Below are 26,634 nucleotides of genomic sequence, written 5' to 3' on the forward strand. Positions count from 1 at the left end.
AGTGAATTTAATTCTCACTGTCCATTCAGTGTAGTGTTTTACCACATCTGTAACCGGAGCCATCGGCCCTGCACATGGTGAGGACAAAGATCAGACAAAAAAGTTACTGGTCATAGACGAAATTCATCAAAATAGTCACTTATATCATTCAAGGTCTGTATTACCATTTTAAAGACCTCTTTCTACTCTCATTAAGTTTTACTTTGACACATTTAACAACAAATGGCCCTCTTTATGGCAATCGTTTCTTTTAACATCTCTGTGTCCATGATTTTCAACTTAGACACTGTGCTTCACTATAAACAGCTTGTTATCACTTATGACACAAGCTCAGATAGCAGCATTTAGCTGACTTTGAGTGAGAGAGAGACTCTGAGGATTTCAGGACTGGTACACTGCCTTTTTATAACTTTTAACATCAAACTTTACTTACTGTCTTATAACTCTGGACCAGCTTAAGACTTTGCCAGAATTGACATTCATTTTCAAATAATCATAATTTTTATATTTGTCTTTCACCCATATATTAGGAAACTTAGACATTACAAACTTCAGATCAGGTCGAGTCTCTGTGACACTGGCAGTCTCATTTTTGCCATTTAAACCTGTCACTTTGACCATCAAAAATCAAACATTTAGAACTTAGAGGTCCTACATTATTTAGTTATTCACATTCACAGTAGTGATGTGTTAATCACAAGATAACATACTTGAGACTGTTCAAATATTTCTCCATAAAGTGAAACATTCTTTCAGAACATTCAATCATCCCTATTTTCATCCTCTATTTACTTTTTATATATTTTTTTAACTCACGTTTTGGATTCATTGTCTGTAATTTTACATTAACCATTTGTCCATTCAATATAAAACTTATTATTATAGATTTCCCTTCAAAAGGAGTTCCTTAAGACTACAATCTTTTGACCTTATTGTTATCTCTTGTTCTTTCTCAATTTCACAAGCCCATTCTCAGACAGAGTGGAAGTTTTTTTTTTTTCCTTTCTTTTGTTTACAATATTTGCGAATATGGCCAAGTTTTCCACACTTGTGGCATTTAAAAAGCTTCACGTAGCAGTCACGAGCAATATGCCCTTTCTTATCGCACTGGTAACATTTTATGTCATCTTGTGGATGGGTTTAAGCTTTAACCACAGCAGCTGACAATTTGCCTATATTTTGATCTTTGTGAGCTTGTAAACGGCTCCAAGTTACAGCACACCATGATAGCAGCGAGTCCCATTTTGGAATGTCAACAGAGCCACTGATAAGCAGTTCTCTGTATTCATTTGATAGTCTACCAGTGGCGGATTCAATCACAATAGCCGAATCATAATCTTCATCATTATCATTGGCAGCACAGTACTTTTCATAAGCTGCACGGAAACGTTCAACATATTCTAAGGGGTTTTCGCCAGGTTTTTGTTTAACTTGCGTTACACTTGTCCAGGGAAATGATCCCCGACCCAGGATTTCTTTTACTTGTCTTTTATAGTCACTGTAAGCCATGCAAAATTGTTGCCAAGTTACTGGGACCCTAGGGCTAAACCCAATTCCCTGAATTTTTCTTAATTTGCTAGAGGGAACCAGACTTTCTACCAGAACCTGTACATCGGCTATCCCCAAATTTTGCTACCTAGCAATGGATTCTATTTTATTCCATAGGAGTTTATTTGGGTTAAACATTTTGAAAGTTTCCAACTCTGCAAGCAAACTGTTTTTCTCAGAGGCTGCAAGTCTGGTCCATTTCCCAAACTCATAAGAAGCCCCCATCTCTGTGTTTCTCACAGCATCATCAGAACATTTGATAGGAGCCGCTGATGTCCTTCCTCTGGGAGTGACCATGTTCATTTCCATTGGGGTCAGTTTAAGATTTCTGACCTCTGGATCTAAATTAACATAAGGGTGAGGAGTGCTTGCAGCAGCAATATTCAACAATCTGTACGCGTCACCGTAAGTGCCCTCAGTCTGGTTCTCAGTCTGTGAGGCAGTGCCTAAAGCAGCAGCTGCTTGGACAGTCTGAGAAGAGAGGGCAGGAGTGGAGGGGGCAGATAAACCTAGCAATGGATCACAATTAATGGCGTTATCTGCTTTTTCAAAAACTATTTTAAGCCCTTTAGTCAAACTACTCAGATCACATCCTATCTCAATCCCACTGATTTTAGCCATTTTCTCACGTTTGGCAATCAGACTGTACCATCCCTCAGTTACTTCTGGGATTTTCCCATCAGGGGTTAATGTTGCAGTCAGGTTGTTGTTTAATTTTCCAATCAGAATCAAAACCCTGACTAACCATTTTCTTAATAATCTCTGCAAATGTTTTTGAAGTGAGGGTTTTAGAGCAGAGCTGCATACAGCATTTACTCTCTTCTATCTCATTATCTGTATCAGAACTGATCAAGTTACTGATCAAGTTACTCAATTTGTCAGCCATATTTTAGTCAAAGTTAATACTCACCTGAAAGAGATGGAGGCGGCGATCTTTAAACAACACAGCTTTGGCTTCTGCTTGATGAAACTGCAAAGTATACTCCAAAATCACAGTTACATACTAGTCCAATCCAATTAGGGTCATAAAGTTTTTACTTTTCTCTGAATCGTTCTAGATGCATCCCAGGCAAACAAGAAACCATATCTCTATTTAATTTTTATTTTGTAATTAACTAATGGTTTTAGTCCCTAACTGTCTGAATCACTAAGTTCGGGGTACCCCTATCTGATGTGGAAGAGACAGAGTTAGGTTCACGGTGCCACTGGAGCTTCCAAATCCAGTGCCTTACACTCCCTGTAGGGGTACCTCTGTACACCACGCAGTGTCTTAATCACTTTGTGTCCCTGTATTGGAGTGCGTCCGATGCGCTGCCTGCCGTCACGTGGCTTCAGCGACTTCTTATACTACCAAATTCAATGATCATCAATATCATAAAGCTAGTATAATTAGTGTACCTCCCCGGCCTTCAAATCCGGTTCTACGGTACTCCTCACTCACGTCTGAGTGAAGCTTTGCCGGTCTCCTGTCCCAATCTCTTCCACTCAGACAGCCCTAACCAAATAATAAAACAGCTTCCTACCTTGTTTGTTGTTTAGCCAGGGATGTCACCGAAGAATGATTGCCCGCACAATCCTCCACCATAAACTGTTGGGGATAAACAGTTTAGGACCCTTGAGACCAGATATGTTGAATAAAGACCCGGAGTCAAAGTTTTTAAAAAAATAAATTGAAGAAAAATTTAATGAAGAATAGTTTGCAGTTTCATCAGCAGAAGCCAGCTTCATGTCTCACAAGGAGTTCGTAGGCCGCTCTGCGTACATTCACATTTCCACAACAATTATACTCTAACAGAATCAACTAACTACGTCATTACTTCAGGTTGAATGATTCTGATTGGCTAAGAAAAATAGACAAGATTAGAAATTTTCCACACATGGACAGATAGTAAGAAGCATATCTCCCTTCGTCGCGGTGATGACGAGGGGGACCCTGGATTTAGGTACCGGATGTCCTTTTGGGGTCATGATGTGGCGTCTGCTGGTCTCAAGCAGAATGCCAGTTGTCCAGTACAAAGGGACCTGCACAAAACTCTTAGCGCACATACACAGATACACATGATTCACAGCTTCTTCAAGGCTGAAGTTGATCTGAGCTCTGCTCTGAGCAGGAAACTTTCCCCAAAACATACTGATAACATGTTCTTTTCTCTCAGTGAGAGGTACAGAGGAAAATAGACGCTTTAACATACATTGAAGAAGTCATTCAAATATTTTAACAGAAATATAAATGTTGATTAATAACTTAAAAGATATATATTGAAGCGGCAGTGGATTCCAGAATCCACCCCTTCAAAGCGTTCAGAGTACCGGCAACATGTGAGAAGTGCCGGTACGCAAGAAAAAGTGAGGGTACAATACAGAAGTGCCATCCATACTGGCCCATTTTAAGCACTGGACACACACACAAATCTCATATTGATTAGTTGTGTAATTGTATTCATAGCTAAGATTTGGATGTTTTCACTTTGTTTCTACAGGTTTCGTCACATTTGTATTACTCAAGAAGGTTGTGCTGCTCTGGCGTCAGCTTTTAATTCAAACCCTTCAAACCTCAGAGAGCTGGATCTGAGTGAGAATAAAATAGGAGACTCTGGAGTAACACAAATCGCCTCTCTACTGGAAAATCCACAGTGTGCACTGCAGATACTCAGGTTTGACTTTGGTTAATGTAAACATGAATCAATAAAGATGACACCTAAAGCTGGTCTGTAAAAAAAAGTTTCAAATGTTGGTACGCATAGTATTTGGCAGGTACTATATTCATCAGTGAATGCATTGGTGCACAATATGCATAGAAACGCTACACAACTATAAACATATTGATGTCTTTGAGGTGCTGGACATTATAAATGTCCTAATGGTGTAATGCTGATAATGATATATTGTTTTTATTAATTGAGTAACTGATTACAGTTTTATTATTTAGACTTTCAGACTGCAGTATCACAGAAGAAGGTTATAAAGCTCTGGCTTCAGCTCTGACATCAAACCCTTCACACCTGAGAGAGCTGGATCTCACAGGAAATGATCCTGGACAATCAGGAGTGGAGGAGCTCCTTAATGTACCACAAAAACCAGGCCGTAAACTGACACTGAGGTGAGGCATGATGGAATAAATTATATAGAAATATTATTTCATTAATACAATATGGTGTTGTATTAAAGTGATTTCAGCATTTTAAAAACTGACTACTGGGAATTTTAAGCAGTATATATTATGCTTCCCTTCTGCAGGTTTTTGAGTCCTGATGCAGAGAAAGCCTGTCAGTATGTGAATAAAGTTGTGGGTAAAAACCCATTACTCCTGAATGAGCTGAATCTGAGTGAACATGAACTAGGAGACACAAATGTAGAGTATCTCGCTGCTTTACTGAAGGACAAACACTGTCAATTCAACACACTGACGTGAGTATTTCAGTTTAATTTGTTACATTATTTTAGTGTTGTGTTACTTAGTTAATATTTCTACAGGTCCGTGAAAAGAAGTTAGACAGTAATGATTTAATAATTTACATTATTAATTCTATATAGGGAGAAAACCTACTTGTGAAGACATCACGAGATTCACAACATAAGATTTCTATATCATTTTTATATTAGAAAATTACATAAAACAAGTTTATATATATTTAGAAAGAAAGTAATTAGAAAGGGATTTGAAAGAATCAATGTAAATAATGTTCAATATAGACAGAGAGTATGTTTGCTTTTGTGAAGCTGCACACACTCGTTCTTGATTGTCATACTTAATCAACTGTTTTTTTTTCTGTCTCACTTTTTTCTCTTCAGGCTGTTTAACTGCAGTATTACAGAGGAACAGTGTCTCATCCTGACTTCAGCTCTGAAATCAAACCCATCACACCTGAGAGAGTTGAACCTCAGTGGGAATGAACTAGAAAACACAGGAGTGAAGCACTTATGTGACGTACTGAAGGATTCACACTGTAAACTGGAGAGATTGAGGTCAGGAACATTCACATACAAGAAAGTGTTCTGGTGTTTGAATGAAACAGAATGAAGAGTTTAGTTTCTTTTCTTTCAACAATACTCAAAAATAGAAAAACAACAACAGTTCTGATAGAATGGTCAGATGGTACTCAGTTCACTCAAAGTACATTACAGATGTTTCATTCCACATCAGATATTTTTTCCTGAGTGAGATTCACAACCCCAAAGTTAAAGTTTTACCTCACAGTAGAACTGGGCTGGTGTTGGAGTGTCCAGATATTGCAGGGTAATTAAAGGGTTAGTTCACCCAAAAATGAAAATTCTGTCATTTATTACTCACCCTCATGTCGTTTCACACCCGTAAAACCTTCATTAATCTTCGGAACACAAATTAAGATATTTTTGTTGAAATCCGATGGCTCCGTGAGGCCTTCATAGGGAGCAATGACATTTCCTCTCTCAAGATCCATAAAGGTACTAAAAACACATCTAAATCAGGTCATGTGACTACAGTGGTTCAATATTAATATTATAAAGCGACGAGAATATTTTTGGTGTGCCAAAAAAACAAAATAACGACTTATTTAGTGATGGCCGATTTCAAAACACTGCTTCATCAAGCTTTGGAGTGTTATGAATCTTTTCAACAAAAATATCTTAATTTGTGTTCTGAAGATTAACGAAGGCCTTACCGGTGTAGAACGACATGAGGGTGAGTAATACATTACATTATTTTTTTAAATTAATTTTGGGTGAACTAACCCTTTAAACAGTAACGTTAGAGAAATACAGCCTTGCCACTATAAATCACTATGTGCTAGATAGACAAGATGTTATAGAATAATAATTTAATGAAAACCCAATTTTGACAAAAAAAAAAAGACATTCAACCTATTTTTTGGCTTTACTGAAAATGTTCCATTGCGACATCCGACGGGTTTTCCCAGATCGCATCACATATACAAATCCCTTTACGAAGTGCCATGGGAACTCAAACTATCTTTACTTAAAATTTTCTTATACCGAGCATGCTAATTTCCTGTCATCTGTTGGAATATCCGAAAGCAGGTTTTTCCCACAATAAATAGCCTACAACGTGATAAATTCTAGTAAATGTTGTCATCATGAGTTTAAAAAGCTTGCAGGATGATATTTTCCCCTCTTTTCATCAGTCATTTTAGTGGCTGTTTTAGATCATGTTCGACTTTCTTCGTAGCATTTTACTATATTCTCCATAGAATCCAAATGGGTCGCACATTTTATCATCAGAGTCGCATATGAAGGAACGACTCATGCAAATCCCCCTGCAATCAAAATTAAAGTTTTTTAGCTTTTAGTAAGAATATGTCAGCCTTAAGGTTATGAATAAGCTGGTGTGTTCCAAAACAATAACAAAATTTGCATTTAGTTGATATAAGCATTCAAAACTTATAGTCTGTCACTTCCAATACTAGTTGAGTCCCGCCTCCTCCTACACTATAAACTGATGCTGAAGCTGCAGCTGAAATCAATCATTTGTTCATACATTTAGTAGTTTCTATATGTTGAATGGCACATAGTGCACTATATAGAGCAGGGCTATTCAATTACAAATTCAGTTGGGCCAGATTTTCAAACCAAGAAGGTTAGCTGGGCCAGTCATTTTAGCAGCGAAGCAGCTCGTAATGACAAATTTTAAAACCAACACAAACAAATTTATTGAAAAACATAAGGTTTATTCATTGTTTCTCTTTTAACTTTGGTTATGCAAAAGGTGCATAAAAAACAATAAAAGAGTTAAACAGAATCTGAGGTAGCCCCTATTTTTTCCACTAACAAAAGAAAAAGAAAAAAACCTGACCTAGGCTACATATTTGACCTATCTGATCACAAAGTGCATAAAAGTAGGCTATTAGAAATAACAATGTTTCCTTTTGAAACAAAATAAACATCTTGCACACATTTGACCCAGGAACATCTCAAAGTGCATACAATAAAAAGTGCAGTATTCACAACTATAATAACACTTAGGGAACATATTCTAAATCACCATGTGTGATTAGGCATGCCTTTATTACGCATCCCACATTATACTGATGTGCTGTAGGCTACAGTTACCCTGCTGACTTAGTGGGAGAAGTGACATTTTTTGTTTTGAACGAGAGCAGTGACTTTAGGCTCGTAAGTTGTCAATGCAATCCGAAGGCATTGGTGGAGAGTACGGTCAGTCAGGGAGCAACGAGAGTTGCTTTTAATGGCGTTCATGTGTGAAAAACTTTACTCACACGTATATGTTGATCCAAACATACTGAGCATGACGATCGCTACTTTCTTAATGTTAGGGAACTGATTTACGTTGACATTAGTCCAAAACAATGCAGGCCCGTTAGTGGAAAGCTCCTGTGCCATGGTTACAGATGATGACTGCATGTCAACAAGTTCGAGTGTGAATTTCCCCTCGTCAGTGGAAGGGACCACTTTCTTTGCTCTGGCAGATAAGTCCCCTTCTATTGCAACAGTGAACGGGTCTCTGACAAAAACGGCCACCTCTGTGGGCAGATCAAGTCCATCCAATCGACCAGCAAAGTTATTTTTCAACATCGCAATGAAATCTGTCATCACATCCGTGATTTGTGCGGGGGATGAGATGCATTTGCGGAGTGTCGGAAAATGCAGCACTCGGCCTGTGCGCAAATCATTTGCGAAAAGGTCCAATTTAACTTGGAATGCGCGCATCTGTTCCACAAGGTCGATGACAGTTTTGTCTCTGCCTTGCAGTCCCAAATTGAGATCATTCAGGTGTTTGAATATGTCGCTCAGAAAGCAGGCATCGGCCATGAAGTTGTCGTCCAGTATGCGACTCAAGTGCGTTTCTGCCTTTTTTTGCTTGCTGCTGCGGAGGAAAGTTATGATCTCCTCTCTGAGACCGCAGAAACGCTCCAGTGCTTTGCCTTTGGACAGCCATCTCACGTCATTATGCAAAAGAAGGTCGTGGTGCTCAGCAGACATTTCTGACAGCAGCATGCGGAATAAGCGGTGTTGGAGGCTTGATGTGGAGCGAATAAAATTAATTGTAGCCATAACGATGTCCATTGTTGTTTTGAGCGCCCCGCTTAGTTTTGCGCACAACACCGCCTGATGCACAATGCAGTGTATGGAGATCAACTGAGGTGCAACAGCGGACCAACGTGCTGCCAAACCATTCACTTTCCCTGTCATGGATGGAGCCCCATCTGTCACAAGCATGCACACACGCTTCATATCCAGACCATTGTCTTTAAAAAAGGCGGAAATTTTCCCAAAGACTACATCGCCAGTTGTGTGTCCTTCTAACGGCAGTAGGCCGAGCAGCTCCTCTCGGAAGCATTTGCCATCAAAAAAACGGACATATATGCACAACTGAGCAGTATCAGTTTTGTCTGTGGACTCATCTACTGCTATAGACATAGTGTCAGCTTTCATCAAGTCTCCTAACAGCGTTTCATACACATCTGCAGCAAGAATTTCAACCCTACGAATGCTTGAAGTATCTGACAGGGGTACGTTTTTTATAGCAGATACCACGCTCATTTTAATTTTCTCGTCATTTATCACCTCATCCACGACAGCCAGCATACAGTCCTTCACGGTTTCGGAGTCTGTGAATGGCCTTTTCTTTTTTGCCAATATCCAGGAAACACGAAGGGATGCTGCAGTAGCTCTCTCTTGGGCTGTGAATGACCGCACCATGGTAGTACTGCTCCGGTTGTAAGATGCAATCAAACTCTGCACTTTTGCAGCTCTCTCTTGAGATCCCTCGGGAAAATTGGTGCGGAAAGACTGGTGTTTCTCAACATGGTGCCTCCGCACATTGTAATCTTTAAATACTGCAACGCACTCATTACAAATTAAACACATCGGTTTGGCGTTTGGATGTGGTGGTAAAATAAACAAGTATTTGTCAGTCCAGGCAGGGTTAAACTTACGGTTTTCATCGGCAATTTTACGTTTCAGTGTTGAGAAAGACATATTGATAGTAATCTAGGCTACTACCGGCACGGCACGCTCTGCATTGTTTGCGTGTTGCTAGGCTACGTGGTATGAATTTATGTAGGAATGCGCGTTTTTGGCGGCACCATAGACATAATAAATACATACATAATTTATATATATTAATTAGTAATTATATTAAATAATAATTTATAACTAATATATTAATTTATTATGTCTATGGGCGGGACCACGGGCTGGGCCACTCGGAGGTTGCTTCAGGGCCGCATGTGGCCCGCAGGCCGCCAATTGAATAGCCCTGATATAGAGGATAGGGAATGATTCAGACAGTGTAAATATGCTTTTCATTGAGGTGAATGAAGTCTGTTATCGTGTTAGTGTCAGACAAACCGCTGCAGTGTGAGTAGAGTCTGCTCCGGTTCAGAGATACGAGAGTACAGAGCATGTGCGAGTCAGCACAGACCACAAAACGTTTGGACACATTTGATTTATTCATCAGTGAATGCATTGGTGCACAATATGCATAGAAACGTTACACAACTATAAACATATTGATGTCTTTGAGGTGCTGGACATTATAAATGTCCTAATGGTGTAATGCTGATAATGATATATTGTTTTTATTAATTGAGTAACTGATTACAGTTTTATTATTTAGACTTTCAGACTGCAGTATCACAGAAGAAGGTTATAAAGCTCTGGCTTCAGCTCTGACATCAAACCCTTCACACCTGATAGAGCTGGACCTCACAGGAAATGATCCTGGACAATCAGGAGTGGAGGAGCTCCTTAATGTACCACAAAAACCAGGCCGTAAACTGACATTGAGGTGAGGCACGATGAAATAAACTATATGTTTGTAATAGTATTATTTCATTTACACAATATGCCATTGTATTAAAGTGTCTGACTACTGGGAATTTTAAGCAGAATATATTTTGCTTCCCTTCTGCAGGTTTCTGAGTCCTGATGCAGATGAAGCCTGTCAGTATGTGAATAAAGTTGTGGGTCAAAACCCATTACTCCTGAATGAGCTGAATCTGAGTGAACATGAACTAGGAGACACAAATGTAGAGTATCTCTCTGCTTTTCTGAAGGACAAACACTGTCAATTCAACACACTGACGTGAGTATTTCAGTTTAATTTGTTACATTATTTTAGTGTTGTGTTACTTAGTTAATATTTCTACAGGTCTGTGAAAAGAAGTTAGACAGTAATGATTTAATAATTTACATTATTAATTCTATATAAGGAGAAAACTTACTTGTGAAGACATCACGAGATTCACAACATAAGATTTCTATATCATTTTTATATTAGAAAATTACATAAAACAAGTTTATATATATTTAGAAAGAAAGTAATTAGAAAGGGATTTGAAAGAATCAATGTAAATAATGTTCAATATAGACAGAGAGTATGTTTGCTTTTGTGAAGCTGCACACACTCGTTCTTGATTGTCATCCTTAATCAACTGTTTTTTTTCTGTCTCACTTTTTCTCTTCAGGCTGTTTAACTGCAGTATTACAGAGGAACAGTGTTTCATCCTGACTTCAGCTCTGAAATCAAACCCATCACACCTGAGAGAGCTAAACCTCAGTGGGAATGAACTAGAAAACACAGGAGTGAAGCACTTATGTGACGTACTGAAGGATTCACACTGTAAACTGGAGAGATTGAGGTCAGGAACATTCACATACAAGAAAGTGTTCTGGTGTTTGAATGAAACAGAATGAAGAGTTTAGTTTCTTTTCTTTCAACAATACTCAAAAATAGAAAAACAACAACAGTTCTGATAGAATGGTCAGATGGTACTCAGTTCACTCAAAGTACATTACAGATGTTTCATTCCACATCAGATATTTTTTCCTGAGTGAGATTCACAACCCCAAAGTTAAAGTTTTACCTCACAGTAGAACTGGGCTGGTGTTGGAGTGTCCAGATATTGCAGGGTAATTAAAGGGTTAGCTCACCCAAAAATGAAAATTCTGTCATTTATTACTCACCCTCATGTCGTTTCACACCCGTAAAACCTTCATTAATCTTCGGAACACAAATTAAGATATTTTTGTTGAAATCCGATGGCTCCGTAAGGCCTTCATAGGGAGCAATGACATTTCCTCTCTCAAGATCCATAAAGGTACTAAAAACACATCTAAATCAGGTCATGTGACTACAGTGGTTCAATATTAATATTATAAAGCGACGAGAATATTTTTGGTGTGCCAAAAAAACAAAATAACGACTTATTTAGTGATGGCCGATTTCAAAACACTGCTTCATCAAGCTTTGGAGTGTTATGAATCTTTTCAACAAAAATATCTTAATTTGTGTTCTGAAGATTAACGAAGGCCTTACCGGTGTAGAACGACATGACGGTGAGTAATACATTACATTATTTTTTTTAATTAATTTTGGGTGAACTAACCCTTTAAACAGTAACGTTAGACAAATACAGCCTTGCCACTATAAATCGCTATGTGCTAGATAGACAAGATGTTATAGAATAATAATTTAATGAAAACCCAATTTTGACAAAAAAAAAAAAAGACATTCAACCTATTTTTTGACTTTACTGAAAATGTTCCATTGCGACATCCGACGGGTTTTCCCAGATCGCATCACATATACAAATCCCTTTACAAAGTGCCATGGGAACTCAAACTATCTTTACTTAAAATTTTCTTATACCGAGCATGTTAATTTCCTGTCATCTGTTGGAATATCCGAAAGCAGGTTTTTCCTAATATCTGTCATTATTAGCTGAAAATAATTTACAGATGGGAAAAGCCACTTTAATTTAAGAAGGTCTAGCCTATATTTTAAAGATCTTTCTAACTTTTACCCAGCCTTAAAAATAACAGTTCTTGTAATTGTTTAACTATAGCATTTATTACAATAAGGATTTGATTAGCCTACAAGCAAGAATTTTGATGGCTCCTAATTTACCATGCTTAGGCCAATGTTAACTTTTTTTCTTTCTTTTTTTCATCTATAGCATTTGTTATGAAAAATATAAACACTGAAACTATAGTTACAACATGCCACAGTTGTAATATAAATCTTTAGTGAAAAATCTATTCTGATTGATTACTTTATTTCGAGCCATAGAAATACAGGTATTTTTCACAGAAAAATATAATATATTGTGCAATTTTATACATCATACCCGCATTGGGTAAAAAAAAAAAACAAAAAAAAAACAAGAGAATAACAAAACAAAACAAAAGAAATGCTCAGAATAAATGTATCTATAAATATATTTCAGACAAGTTCATGGTTTATATATTATTATTATAGCTCGAAAAGGAGTGGGAAGAAGACAAACTTATTTAACCCCACCCCCTATTCATCTAATGACTGGTTACCAATATAAAGAACAATATATTTATATACAATATCTGACCTATATCGTACCTTATAAAGAACAATATATAGAACATTATACATTACTACATTATTAACAACATTACGTACATTATATAGAAATATATTATTATATACAATATCTGACCTATGCCGTACATTATATAGAAATATATTATTATATACAATATCTGACCTATGCCGTACATTATATAGAAATATATTCTTATATACAATATCTGACCTATGCCGTACATTATAAAGAACAATATAATAATATACAATAGCCGACCTATGCCATACATTATAAAGAACAATATAATAATATACAATAGCCGACCTATGTCGTACATTATAAAGAACACTATAGAGCAGTGGTTCCCAAACTTTTTTGCTTGGAGTACCCCCTGAAGGGATTACCATCCTTCCACGTACCCCCTCTCTTCCACTTCGTCTGCAGTCACACCTTTACCATTAAGGGACAATATTTGCCCCCTAAATTGATTTTCCAGTGCATATTTTTACCTTTATGAATAACTTTACAAAATAAATAATGTTATAAAATAAAAAAAATAATAATATATAAAAATGTTCAATAGAGAACTAAGTAAAACTTTTAAATATTAAACTAAAACCACCAGTAGGTGGCAGCAAGTCACTGTTTTTATGAGTGAGTCATCGAGTCATTCATTCAGTAACGAATGGCTGTGAATGAATCATTGAATCATTGACTCTCACGATTCGTTCAAAGCCGCAGAATTGTTCGCGAAACAGAGACGTGTGTTGTAGTTCTGCTGTGGATACAGTCATTTTTGACTGCAAATGATGAGGTAATTTGATTAAATGTACTGGATTTATGACATTTTGGCAGTCAGAAATGCATGCTTGGTTTTAATATTATTTTAAGGTAGAATTAAATGAACTACTCAGCATTTGTTCGCGTACCCCCTGTTGTCACCTCACGTACCCCCAGGGGTACGCGTACCCCAGTTATAGAGAACAATATAAAGAACAATAGAATTATATACAATATCAGACCTATGTCATACATTATACCTATATACCATGTAGATGTTTCTTTCTATGCTATGATACTTGTCAATATAAATATTACTGTTATAACTACCATTGTATATCATCATATATCATCATATATCAATATATTAGTTAAGAACTGTGAATAATACTTTCAATTATGTCTAATATACTCTGGGCCCTATCTTGCACCCAGCGCAATTGACTTTGTACACCGACGCATGTGTCATTCCTATTTTGCACCCGCGCAAAGCACGCTTTTCCCTCCACAGAAGCACGTCGCTAAACTAGTGAATGAACTGTCAGCGCAAAAAAGGAGGTGTGTTCAGGCGCATTGCCCGCGCATTGCTATTTTAAGGAGCTGAAAATAGACTGCGCCATAGACCAACTCAAACCTGGTCTAAAGTCAATGGCGCAATATTTTTTTTGTTAGAGCGCGTTGGTAGAAACTGCGCCTCTGGGCGCGTCCACAGTGCGCGTTGACTTTGCTTATTACACACAGGGATGCGCATCACACAAACATGCCAAATATTAAAAACAAAAGGATTACAGTGTAAAAGAATATTATTGTGTAGGCTACATAAATATAAAAATGTAATGATGAATAGTCATTGCGTGTATTAGAATTAGGCTACCTATTTTCAATTCAGCCTATTACTACTTATAATGATGAACGAAATTGGCTAATTAATTGAACAATCGTGCCAATACACACACATATATATTAACTGACTCATCGCGTGTACGCCATGTAAATAGCAATCCGCCATGGCGCGAGCGCATCTCGCTCTTAAAGGGAATGGGAGATGACACTCTGATTGGTTTATTTCACGTTACGCCCAAACCACACCTATGAATAATGAAGCTACTTCAGACCAACCCATTTTAGATTTGCGCCGGGCGCAAGAGCCATTTATCCCGCCGGGAAAATGGCAACAGCGCCGAGACCCGCCCACAAAGTTACTTGCGCTTCGCGCTTTGACACTTGCGTTTCAGATCGTTAAAATAGGGCCCTATATCTTACTATTTAAGCATGACAATTGTATTAAATAATTATGATGGCTTAATGGTGTTGATGGTAATAACACTTAAATTGTGTGTATAGTTCATTAACGAAGGCCAGGTGTTCATTGTGCACCTGCTGTCAGAGAGAAGCAGCCCCCTAACAACAGCACCACCCTTCACCTGTATGTCTATGTTGTGCTTTAAAAGAGACAAGATTTTGGCGAGTCAGCTGCCAGGAGGGGGCGCTCTCCAAGCAACAGAGCCACCACTTGCCAGCCCTGATCTAAGAATTATGTTATATGTAATAGTTTTAATTACTAAAATATTTATAATTGGTTTTCCCTGTAATTATCTCTATATGTATTACCATCAACACTGTCACCACTGTCTTAAATTGATTCAGTTAATGCTCCTGATCACAAATTAATTGTTATACATTGTTATATATTGATATATGTTATATATTGATATAATAATAATGACAATGATAATCATAGCATCATCAAATATCGAGCCTAGACATTATATAGATAATAAGTTGATCATATGCAATATCCACATTACTCACTTATGCCTACACTGTGGGTTATATCATTATCCTATTATAATGATATTATTATTAATATCAAATCTGACTACTATAATAAATTAATATCCGTTACAATATAATCGTGATAAACAATCAGCTAAAATCACAATATGCTTACAAAGACCAGTATTATAATATAGTCATATTCATTCATTGTATAATATATATGTATACATCAATATCATATCTACTTTGCTATTTATAATGTATTATACATTTCCATCAATTAATTATTTACTTAAATATAAGTTATGGCCTTACTGTAGTAATAATACATAACCATTTTTATTAATGAATGACTAATTCCATTAAATCTTATAATACATATGAATACTCATAATAGTCAAACACCACCTTCCTCATTCATGTAGTGTGACAAAAGCATTTCCTTATATCTAATTTTAAATTGATGAATATTTGGACATTGCTTTAACTGTAACCCCAATCGATTCCAGAGTTTAACTCCACATATAGACACACACAAACTTTTCCTTGTGGTTCTCACTGCCTGAACTTTAAAGTTACCAAACCCCCTCAGATTATAACTCCCTTCTCTCTGCGAAAAGAGCTTTTGAATATTAATAGGAAGTGTACATTTACTGGCTTTGTATAACAATTGCACAGTATAGAAATCAACTAAATCAAAGAATTTTAACAATTTAGATTGCAGAAATAAACTATTCGTGTGATCACGGAATCCTACCTTATGAATGATTCTTACTGCACGTTTTTGGAGTATAAAGAGGGAATGTAGTGAACTTTTATAGTTATTGCCCCATATTTCTATACAGTAGGTTAAATAGGGCAACACTAATGTGCAATATAACATATACAATGCATTGTATTGTAAAAAATATTTAGTTTTATTAATAATTGAGACACTTTTAGAAACTTTGCTTTGTATACAGTCCCCTCCAAAAGTATTGGAACAGTGAGGACTATTCCTTTATTTTTTCTGTAGACTGAAAACATTTTGGTTTGACATCAAACAATTTATATGAGACAAAAGATCAACATTTCAGCTTTTATTTCCAGGTATTTACATCTGGATCTGATACACAACTTAGAAGATATAACCTTTTGTTTGAACCCACCCATTTCTCATGTGACCAAAAGTATTGGAACAGATTAACTTAAAATAGATTAAAGTGAATAAGACTTAATATTTAGTTGGAAATCCTTTGCTTGCAATAACTGCATCAAGCCTATGACCCATTGACATCACCAAACTTTTGCATTCTTCTTTTGTAATGCTTTTCCAGGCTTCCACTGCAGCCTTGTTGTTTTGGGGGGTTACTCCCTTCAGTCTCTTTTTTAGCAGGTAAAATGCATGCTCTATAGGGTTTAAGTCTGGAGATTGACTTGGCCAGTCTAAAACCTTCCACTTTTTGCCCCTGATGAACTCCTTTGTTGCTTTGGCACTGTGTTTTGGGTCATTATCTTGCTGCATGATGAAGGATCTCCCAATCAGTTTGGTTGCATTTTTCTGTAAATTGGCAGACAAAATGTTTCTGTACACTTCAGAGATCATTTTGCTGCTGCCATCATGTGTTACATCATCAATGAAGATCAATGAGCCTGTCCCAGAAGAAGCCATGCAAGCCCAAGCCATGACATTACCTCCACCGTGTTTCACAGATGAGCTTGTATGTTTGGGGTCATGAGCAGATCCTTTTTTTCTCCAAACTTTAGCCTTTCCATCACTTTGGTAGAGGTTAATCTTTGTCTCATCAGTCCATAAAACTTTGCCCCAGAATGTTTGAGGCTTGTCTCTGTAGTTTTTGGCAAATTCCAGCCTGGCCTTCTTATTCTTCTTGCTAATGAGAGGTTTGCATCTTCTGGTGTAGCCTCTGTACTTTTGTTCATGAAGTCTTCTGCGGACAGTAGACTGTGATACCTTCACTCCTGCCCTCTTGAGGTTGTTGCTGATGTCACTAACAGTTGTTTTAGGGTCTTTCTTTACAGCTCTCACAATGTTTCTGTCGTCAACAGCTGATGTTTTTCTTGGTGTACCCATTCGAGGTCTGTTACTTAGTACACCAGTGGTTTCTTTCTTCTTCAGGACATTCCAAATGGTTGTACTTGCTATGGTCAATGTTTGTGCAATGGCTCTGATTGATTTTCCATCTTCTCTCAGCTTCACAATTGCTTCTTTTTCACCCATAGACAGCTCTCTGGTTTTCATGTTGGTTACACGTCTAACTATAAATGCAGTCTGCACAGGCAAAACCCAAATCTGAAACTGAGTGCAGACATTTAGTGCTATTTATTGTTTGAATAATCAATGTAATAGGACACACCAGGGCAACAAAACACACCTGTCAGTCACATGTTCCAATACTTTTGGTCATATGAGAAATGGGTGGGTTCAAACAAAAGGTTATATCTTCTAAGTTGTGTATCAGATCCAGATGTAAATACCTGGAAATAAAAGCTGAAATGTTGATCTTTTGTCTCATATAAATTGTTTGATGTCAAACCCAAATGTTTTCAGTCTACAGAAAAAATAAAGGAATAGTCCTCACTGTTCCAATACTTTTGGAGGGGACTGTATGTCTGATATGTGGTTTCCAGCTTAGTTTACTATCAATAGTAATTCCTAAGAATTTAATTTCAGAGACTACATCTATTACAATACCATCTATATTTATTCCTAGGTCTAAATTTCCATTATAATTTCCGAAAAACATTACATTAGTTTTATCTAAGTTCAGGGATAATTTATTAATGTCCATCCATGATTTTAGTTTCATTAATTCATTATTTATATGATATATTAAATCATTAAAATTATCACTAGAATAAAATATATTCGTATCATCCGCAAATAGAATTAGTTTCAATAATTTAGATACATTAAATATGTCATTTATATACAAATTGAACAACTTTGGACCCAAAACAGATCCTTGTGGAACCCCACAAGAGATGTCCAGTAATCCAGATTAAAACTCACCCATCTGCACATACTGATGTCTCCCGGTTAAATAACGTCGGATCCAGTTCAAAGCCACTCCCCTAATACCATGTCTTTCCAGTTTTTTTAATAATATTGAGTGATTAATAGTATCGAAAGCTTTTTTTTAAGTCAATGAATATTCCAGCTGCATATTTTTTTCTATCTAAGCTATTTGTAATTTCCTCCACTGCATCAATTATGGCCAATGATGTTGACCTGGCTGACCTAAACCCATACTGACTTTCATTAATTATACTATATTTATCTCTAAACTTCTCTAATCTACTATTAAAAAGATTCTCCAGAATTTTAGAAAACTGAGGGAGCAAAGAGACAGGTCTATAGTTTGTGAAGATATGTTTGTTTCCATTTTTATATAGTGGGATTACCTTCGCAATTTTCATATTATTTGGAAATGATCCTGTTTGAAATGATAAGTTACATATGTAAGTTAAAGGTTTAGATATACTATATATAATTTTTTTAATTAATGTCATATCTATATCAAAACAATCTGTAGACAATTTATTTTTACACTTATTAACTATATCCACTAATTCTGCTTCACTTGCACCAGACAGAAATAATGTCTTTGAATTTATTTCTATGTGCATGTGATCCAATTCATTGTCTTTAATAGGGATCTTTTCTGCCAAATCCAGCCCAACATTCACAAAAAACTTATTAATACTATCAACAATTTCATTCATATTATAATTATCACTGTTTTTATCAATAAAATAGTCTGCAATGAATTCATATCAATAGATATGAATTCTGCAATGAATCCCTTTTAATTATATTATTTAGTATACCCCATACCCTTTTAGTATCATTCATATTTCTATTTAATAGGTTTGTAAAATATAATTTCTTACTAGTTCTTATTATATCAGTCAATTTATTTTTATATATTTTATATCTATGTTCAGATTCTTCAGTCCTTAATCTAATGAATTGTCTATATAAAGTATTTTTCTTTTTACAGGCATTTTGTAAACTCTTAGTTAACCATGGGGATTTTATAGTTAAATTATTTTTACTAATTTGACGAATTGGAAAATTTTTATTATATGCTGAACTAAATATTCCTAAGAAATTATCAAAAGCGCAGTCTACATTTTTTTCTATATATACAGTATTCCAATCCTGCTCTATTAAGTCATGATACAGTGAGTTAATTGCTTCCACAGTTCTAAGTCGTTTATACATTGTTTTTTGGAATGATTTCTTATAGTCAAATTTCTCATCATACAGTGTGAAAATGGGAAGATGGTCAGTTATGTCACAAATCATTAAGCCACTAACATTTATAGACTCCATATTGTTTGTAAAAATATTGTCAATAAGGGTAGCACTATGCGATGTAAATCTACTTGGTCTTGTAATAGTTGGATATAGACTCATACTATACATTCTGTTAATAAAGTCATCAGTTGATGAATGTTTATTCGGATTGATCAAGTCAATATTGTAATCACCACAAATGAATATTTTCTTATTACTTATTACAGAGTATGTTTTCTCCATCCAATTTGCAAATATTTCCAAACTTGAGCCTGGTGATCTGTATACACAATGTATACAGTAATGATAATTACTATTCGTTGATAATTTCTATTGATACACATTCAAGTATATAATTTATTGCTATTGTCATATTTTCAATTACTTTAAATTTGAATCTTTTATGAACATATAATGCAGCTCCTCCTCCTGATTTGTTTGTTCTGTTCACATAATTTAGATTATAATCCTTTAACTCAAAATCAACACCCTTGTGATCATTAAACCATGTCTCAGAAAGTGCTATAATGCTAAATGGCTGTACACAATGTAAATATTCTTTGATAGCATTGAAGTTTGCATACATGCTTCTACTATTGAAGTGAATAATTGAAAATTTACCTTCAGACTTAATGTTATTGTAGTCATCTTCAAGGTAGTAGTTGCAATTAATATTGTTAGACGATAGAAACAAATTATCAGGGTCTAATTGATCTTCCAAGTCTAGTGTTTTATGTTCAGTGTATTCAATTGATTTCAGTTCCAAGTGCTCATAGTCTAAAATCCTTTGCTGTAACCCTATGTCCTTATCATTTATAGTAGATGAATTATAGTTGAATGTCATTGTATGAGTATACACAGAAGCATTTATTTCCCCTCATTAAACAAAAATTGTCTTTATTCATATTTTTCCATGTTCTCTCTATCTTTAATCATATTTTTTCAAGTCCTCTATGTCTTAACAGATTATCTATTCTAAAATCTACAAATCTAAATTTACCACAATAAATAGCCTACAACGTGATAAATTCTAGTAAATGTTGTCATCATGAGTTTAAAAAGCTTGCAGGATGATATTTTCCCCTCTTTTCATCAGTCATTTTAGTGGGTGTTTTAGATCATGTTCGACTTTCTTCGTAGCTTTTTACTATATTCTCCATAGAATCCAAATGGGTCGCACATTTTAACATCAGAGTCACATATGAAGGAACGACTCATGCAAATCTTAAAGTCCCTCCGCAATCAAAATTAAAGTTTTTTAGCTTTTAGTATGAATATGTCAGCCTTAAGGTTATGAATAAGCTGGTGTGTTCCAAAACAATAACAAAATTTGCATTTAGTTTATATAAGCATTCAAAACTTATAGGGCCCTATAATACACCCGGCGCAATGCGACGCAAGGCGTAGCGTAAGTGTGTTTGCTAGTTTGCGTCCGGTGCCGTTCGCGTTTTCCCGTTCAGCGCCACGTCCTTAAATTAGTAAATGCATTTGCGCCAGTTAGTGGGCCATGGGCGTGCTGGTCTAAAAAAGAGGTGTGTTCAGGCGCATTGCCGGCGCATTGCTGTTTTAAGGAGCTGAAAATAGACTGCGCCATAGACCAACTCAGACCTAGTCTAAAGTCAATGGCGCAATATTTTTTTGTTAGAGCGCGTTGGTAGAAACTGTGCCTCTGGGCACGTCCACAGTGCGCGTTGACTTTGCTTATTACACACAGGGATGCGCATCACACAAACATGCCAAATATTAAAAACAAAAGGATTACAGTGTAAAAGAATATTATTGTGTAGGCTACATAAATATAAAAATGTAATGATGAATAGTCATTGCGTGTATTAGAATTAGGCTACCTATTTTCAATTCAGCCTATTACTACTTATAATGATGAACGAAATTGGCTAATTAATTGAACAATCGTGCCAATACACACACATATATATTAACTGACTCATCGCGTGTACGCCATGTAAATAGCAATCTTGCTCTTAAAGGGAATGGGAGATGACACTCTGATTGGTTTATTGAACGTTACGCCCATTACTCATTAAGAGAATAGGGACAACCAGGGCTTGACATTAACTTTTTTGCTCACCAGCCAGTGTGGCTAGTGGTTTTCCAAAGTTACTAGCCACTCAGCATTTTCACTGGCCACAATTTTACTGTTGGGAAGTTACATTTTATATGATTAAAGTTGACTCTGGCATGCTTAAATTACTTGATTTTGAGTCATTTTACTTGATTTACAAGATTTAAAACCCTTTCAAACTTACAAATGCAGATTGACCACCCAAATCAAGACTATACATTGTATATATCAGGTATGTATAGTTATTTTTGTTAGGCTATATAAAAAGAACAAAGAAGCAAATTACAAATAGTAATTAAAAAAAAAAAAAATTTCAGATACATATGTTTATTTAGCATACATGTATACATTTATTTAACATTTTTTGATGCTTGATTAACATTAATGACAGACAGGTTGCTGAATGCATGGACGTCATATACTGACACATATCCAGTTTTTACCCACTTAGCCGTAAGCCATAGCCGACTGTATTCACGCGAGATACTCCACACGATGCATTTTGACATCTGTGTGTACGTGTATTCAGACGCAAGGAGAACTGATTGCGCGCGACAGAGAAAGCGCGCGCGCGAGCGCTTCTGTTGTGTCATTCAGCGCGATTCCGCCTATCCCGCCTTCACTAACCGCAAGTTAATCGATAAAGAATTGTGACTGAATTGTAATTTTGTGATACGACGATCTTGGCTATTTTTCATTTGGCTGTAGGCTGACATTATATTCAACCCGCCAAAGTGGCTAGTGGGAGTGGCTGTCTTACCCGCCACAGCTGAAATCTACCCGCATTTGGCGGGTTGGCGGGTGTTAATGTCAAGCCCTGGGGACAACCCATTTCAAAAATGCGCCCCGGCGCACGGACCGTTTTTCCGTCGTTAAAATAGCAAAAGTGGATTTGGACACGCCCTGAGTGCACCTGCGCCGTGCGCTTTACACTTTGTGTTTAGATCGTTAAAATAGGGCCCATAGTCTGTCACTTCCAATACTAGTTGAGCCCCGCCTCCTCCTACACTATAAACTGATGCTGAAGCTGCAGCTGAAATCAATCATTTGTTCATACATTTAGTAGTTTCTATATGGTGAATGGCACATAGTGCACTATATAGAGGATAGGGAATGATTCAGACAGTGTAAATATGCTTTTCATTGAGGTAAATGATGTCTGTTATCGTGTTAGTGTCAGACAAACCGCTGCAGTGTGAGTAGAGTCTGCTCCGGTTCAGAGATACGAGAGTACAGAGCATGCACGAGTCAGCACAGACCACAAAACGTTTGGACACATTTGATTTATACAAACAAAACGGTTAGAAATTAGAAAGAAGCCAAAGAGCTCAGTGGCTCTGGCCAAGCTGTGATATAAACAAAACGCTATTGGCTATTTAAAAAGGGGTGGGGCTGTTTGATATATCCCGCTCTGTCTTCCAGTTTCAGTTGAGATTACGTCAACACACTGAATAATGCTATGCGTTCCAAGACACTTCAGCGGGCCCTTAACACTTTTGGAGTGCGCTGGTGAATGCGCCTACGGTGATTTGCGTGTCAATCATGCAAAATTAAACAACTGGGCTTTCAGTCAGTTATATTGCACACAATGCGCAGCCAATTGATCCATTCCGTTCGTACAGCTTATAAAAGCTCTGAATGCACAATGTATTCAATCAATTAATAGTCTGATTCTATGTTTCGATAAGCGTTCAGAGTACCGGCAACATGTGAGAAGTGCCGGTACGCAAGAAAAAGTGAGGGTACAATACAGAAGTGCCGTCCATACTGGCCCATTTTAAGCACTGGACACACACACAAATCTCATATTGATTAGTTGTATAATTGTATTCATAGCTAAGATTTGGATGTTTTCTCTTTGTTTCTACAGGTTTCGTCACATTTGTATTACTCAAGAAGGTTGTGCTGCTCTGGCGTCAGCTTTTAATTCAAACCCTTCAAACCTCAGAGAGCTGGATCTGAGTGAGAATAAAATAGGAGACTCTGGAGTAACACAAATCGCCTCTCTACTGGAAAATCCACAGTGTGCACTGCAGACACTCAGGTTTGACTTTTGTTAATGTAAATATGAATCAATAAAGATAATACCTAAAGCTGGTCTGTAAAAACAAAGTTTCAAATGTTGGTACGCATAGTATTTGGCAGGTACTATATTCATCAGTGAATGCATTGGTGCACAATATGCATAGAAACGCTACACAACTATAAACATATTGATGTCTTTGAGGTGCTGGACATTATAAATGTCCTAATGGTGTAATGCTGATAATGAAATATTGTTTTTATTAATTGAGTAATTGATTACAGTTTTATTATTTAGACTTTCAGACTGCAGTATCACAGAAGAAGGTTATAAAGCTCTGGCTTCAGCTCTGAGATCAAACCCTTCACACCGGATAGAGCTGGATCTCACAGGAAATGATCCTGGACAATCAGGAGTGGAGGAGCTCCTTAATGTACCACAAAAACCAGGCCGTAAACTGACACTGAAGTGAGGCACGATGAAATAAACTATATGTTTGTAGTAGGGGTGTCCTCGACTACGGATTTACATAGTCGAATCTGATTCGAATCAGATTGCCTATATTCGACTGATAGTCGAATCATAAAGGGAGGGGGAGGGGGTTGAAAAACAGCAGTCCACTAGATAGTGCGCACGGACTTTGAAAGTAAGGCCTGGCTATAATCTACCCGCGGCTTAAGTTAACTTTTATTTTCTTTCACACACAACACAGAGAAACATCTTTCTAATAAACCGACCAAACTGCCTGTCAAGTGATAGACGAAACTGACAATGATTTTATATTTTAACAAATGAAAGGCAATGTGGATAAACATTCACAGCCACGATGTACAGAACACTCTCAAAGATATAGAAGAAAATGAATTAAAACATTTTGGATCAATAATAATATATATATTAATAACTGCAGAAAGGCCACACTGCAGATAGATATAAATTTCATATGTCTGCAAATCAAATTACATTGGCTAAATTGTCTGTGCGAGCAAGCTTTAACTACAGCGCAACATTGATGCACCAAAAAACAAAAAAAAAATTAATTTAATAAAAAAAAATATATATATTTTTTATCAAACATTAATTTACAGAATAGAATTAGAACAGAATACCATTCTAATAAATGAAAATAGCCTAATTAAAAAAATTAAATATAAGGGGAACATATATTCAAAACACAAGCCACAAATAGTTAAGTTAGATAACCCAGAGTGATCAATAAACAAATTAAGATTAAAGAAATTATTATAATAACGAAAGTAAAGCTAGAATTGTCAACTTGTCTTTTTAACTGCAGAGAAAATAAACGCCAAACTGGAGTGGCAGTCTTTTTAGCTAAACATTAACAGCATCCAAAAATCAAATTACATCCGGCTGAAATATTTTGAAATCACTTGTAGCTACCCTACCTGATTGAGAGACAAAAATCCAGTCTTTCACGCGATCTGCCTGTGTCCGTTTGAGTCTTTACAAATAGCGCGCTAGTCAGCTAACATTAGTCAGCTCGTTGGACGGCAGAAGCGCGGCACAGTGTTTGTCGTTGTTGAGTTCTAGGACATGAGCTGTTGGCACAACTTGCATTTTTTTTGCATCTTTTTTTGCATCTTTTACCATTTCAAAGTGCATCCAATTGTACACTTTATCCCAGACATTGTTAAAGATTTAATCCCTGCCGCAAAGATGCTCATCTGTCGGTCACGGATCATGGAAGTGAAACTTAAATCTGTCACAGGAGTGGTTGGATTTATTCACGCACATTAAAAATATTTATTAAAAGTTTCTTTCTTTTCATATTTTTATGTATAGTATTAACAGAATAGGCTGTATATTAACCTATTGGGAAAGAACCGGTATGTCTATGTAAAATCAGATATTGAGCGCCCCCATATCTCTTCTGATAACACCTCTGCGACGATTCGACTGTGAGATTGGTAGTCGAATCAGGCTCCTCCTATCGAAGATTCGAATTGTCGACTATTCAGGGTCACCCCTAGTTTGTAGTAGTATTATTTCATTTACACAATATGCCATTGTATTAAAGTGTCTGACTACTGGGAATTTTAAGCAGAATATATTATGCTTCCCTTCTGCAGGTTTTTGAGTCCTGATGCAGTGAAAGCCTGTCAGTATGTGAATAAAGTTGTGGGTCAAAACCCATTATTCCTGAATGAGCTGAATCTGAGTGAACATGAACTAGGAGACACAAATGTAGAGTATCTCTCTGCTTTACTGAAGGACAAACACTGTCAATTCAACACACTGACGTGAGTATTTCAGTTTAATTTGTTACATTATTTTAGTGTTGTGTTACTTAGTTAATATTTCTACAGGTCTGTGAAAAGAAGTTAGACAGTAATGATTTAATAATTTACATTATTAATTCTATATAAGGAGAAAACCTACTTGTGAAGACATCACGAGATTCACAACATAAGATTTCTATATCATTTTTATATTAGAAAATTACATAAAACAAGTTTATATATATTTAGAAAGAAAGTCATTAGAAAGGGATTTGAAAGAATCAATGCAAATAATGTTCAATATAGACAGAGAGTATGTTTGCTTTTGTGAAGCTGCACACACTCGTTCTTGATTGTCATACTTAATCAACTGTTTTTTTTCTGTCTCACTTTTTCTCTTCAGGCTGTTTTACTGCAGTATTACAGAGAATCAGTGTTTCATCCTGACTTCAGCTCTGAAATCAAACCCATCACACCTGAGAGAGTTGAACCTCAGTGGGAATGAACTAGAAAACACAGGAGTGAAGCACTTATGTGACGTACTGAAGGATTCACACTGTAAACTGGAGAGATTGAGG

At 36.4% G+C, this 26,634-nt stretch overlaps 1 protein-coding gene across 5 annotated transcripts in view; it reads left to right on the forward strand.

Moving 5' to 3' along the window:
* LOC125244424 overlaps window positions 1-26,634 on the forward strand; it is a 95,960-nt gene that overhangs the window by 21,591 nt on the left and 47,735 nt on the right. For 4 of the 5 annotated variants that reach the window (XM_048154647.1, XM_048154713.1, XM_048154534.1 and 1 more), the window contains exons 13-23: window positions 4,029-4,202; window positions 4,478-4,648; window positions 4,786-4,956; window positions 5,341-5,514; window positions 10,127-10,297; window positions 10,424-10,594; window positions 10,977-11,150; window positions 23,664-23,837; window positions 24,114-24,284; window positions 25,907-26,077; window positions 26,460-26,633. In XM_048154647.1, the coding sequence (XP_048010604.1) occupies window positions 4,029-4,202; window positions 4,478-4,648; window positions 4,786-4,956; window positions 5,341-5,514; window positions 10,127-10,297; window positions 10,424-10,594; window positions 10,977-11,150; window positions 23,664-23,837; window positions 24,114-24,284; window positions 25,907-26,077; window positions 26,460-26,633 (1,896 nt within the window). The remainder of the gene's footprint in view (window positions 1-4,028; window positions 4,203-4,477; window positions 4,649-4,785; window positions 4,957-5,340; window positions 5,515-10,126; window positions 10,298-10,423; window positions 10,595-10,976; window positions 11,151-23,663; window positions 23,838-24,113; window positions 24,285-25,906; window positions 26,078-26,459; window position 26,634) is intronic. The other variant, XM_048154581.1, reaches the window with a different exon arrangement.

Source organism: Megalobrama amblycephala, linkage group LG1 (genome assembly GCF_018812025.1).
Source record: "Megalobrama amblycephala isolate DHTTF-2021 linkage group LG1, ASM1881202v1, whole genome shotgun sequence".
In the NCBI taxonomy this organism is placed as follows: Eukaryota; Metazoa; Chordata; class Actinopteri; order Cypriniformes; family Xenocyprididae; genus Megalobrama; species Megalobrama amblycephala.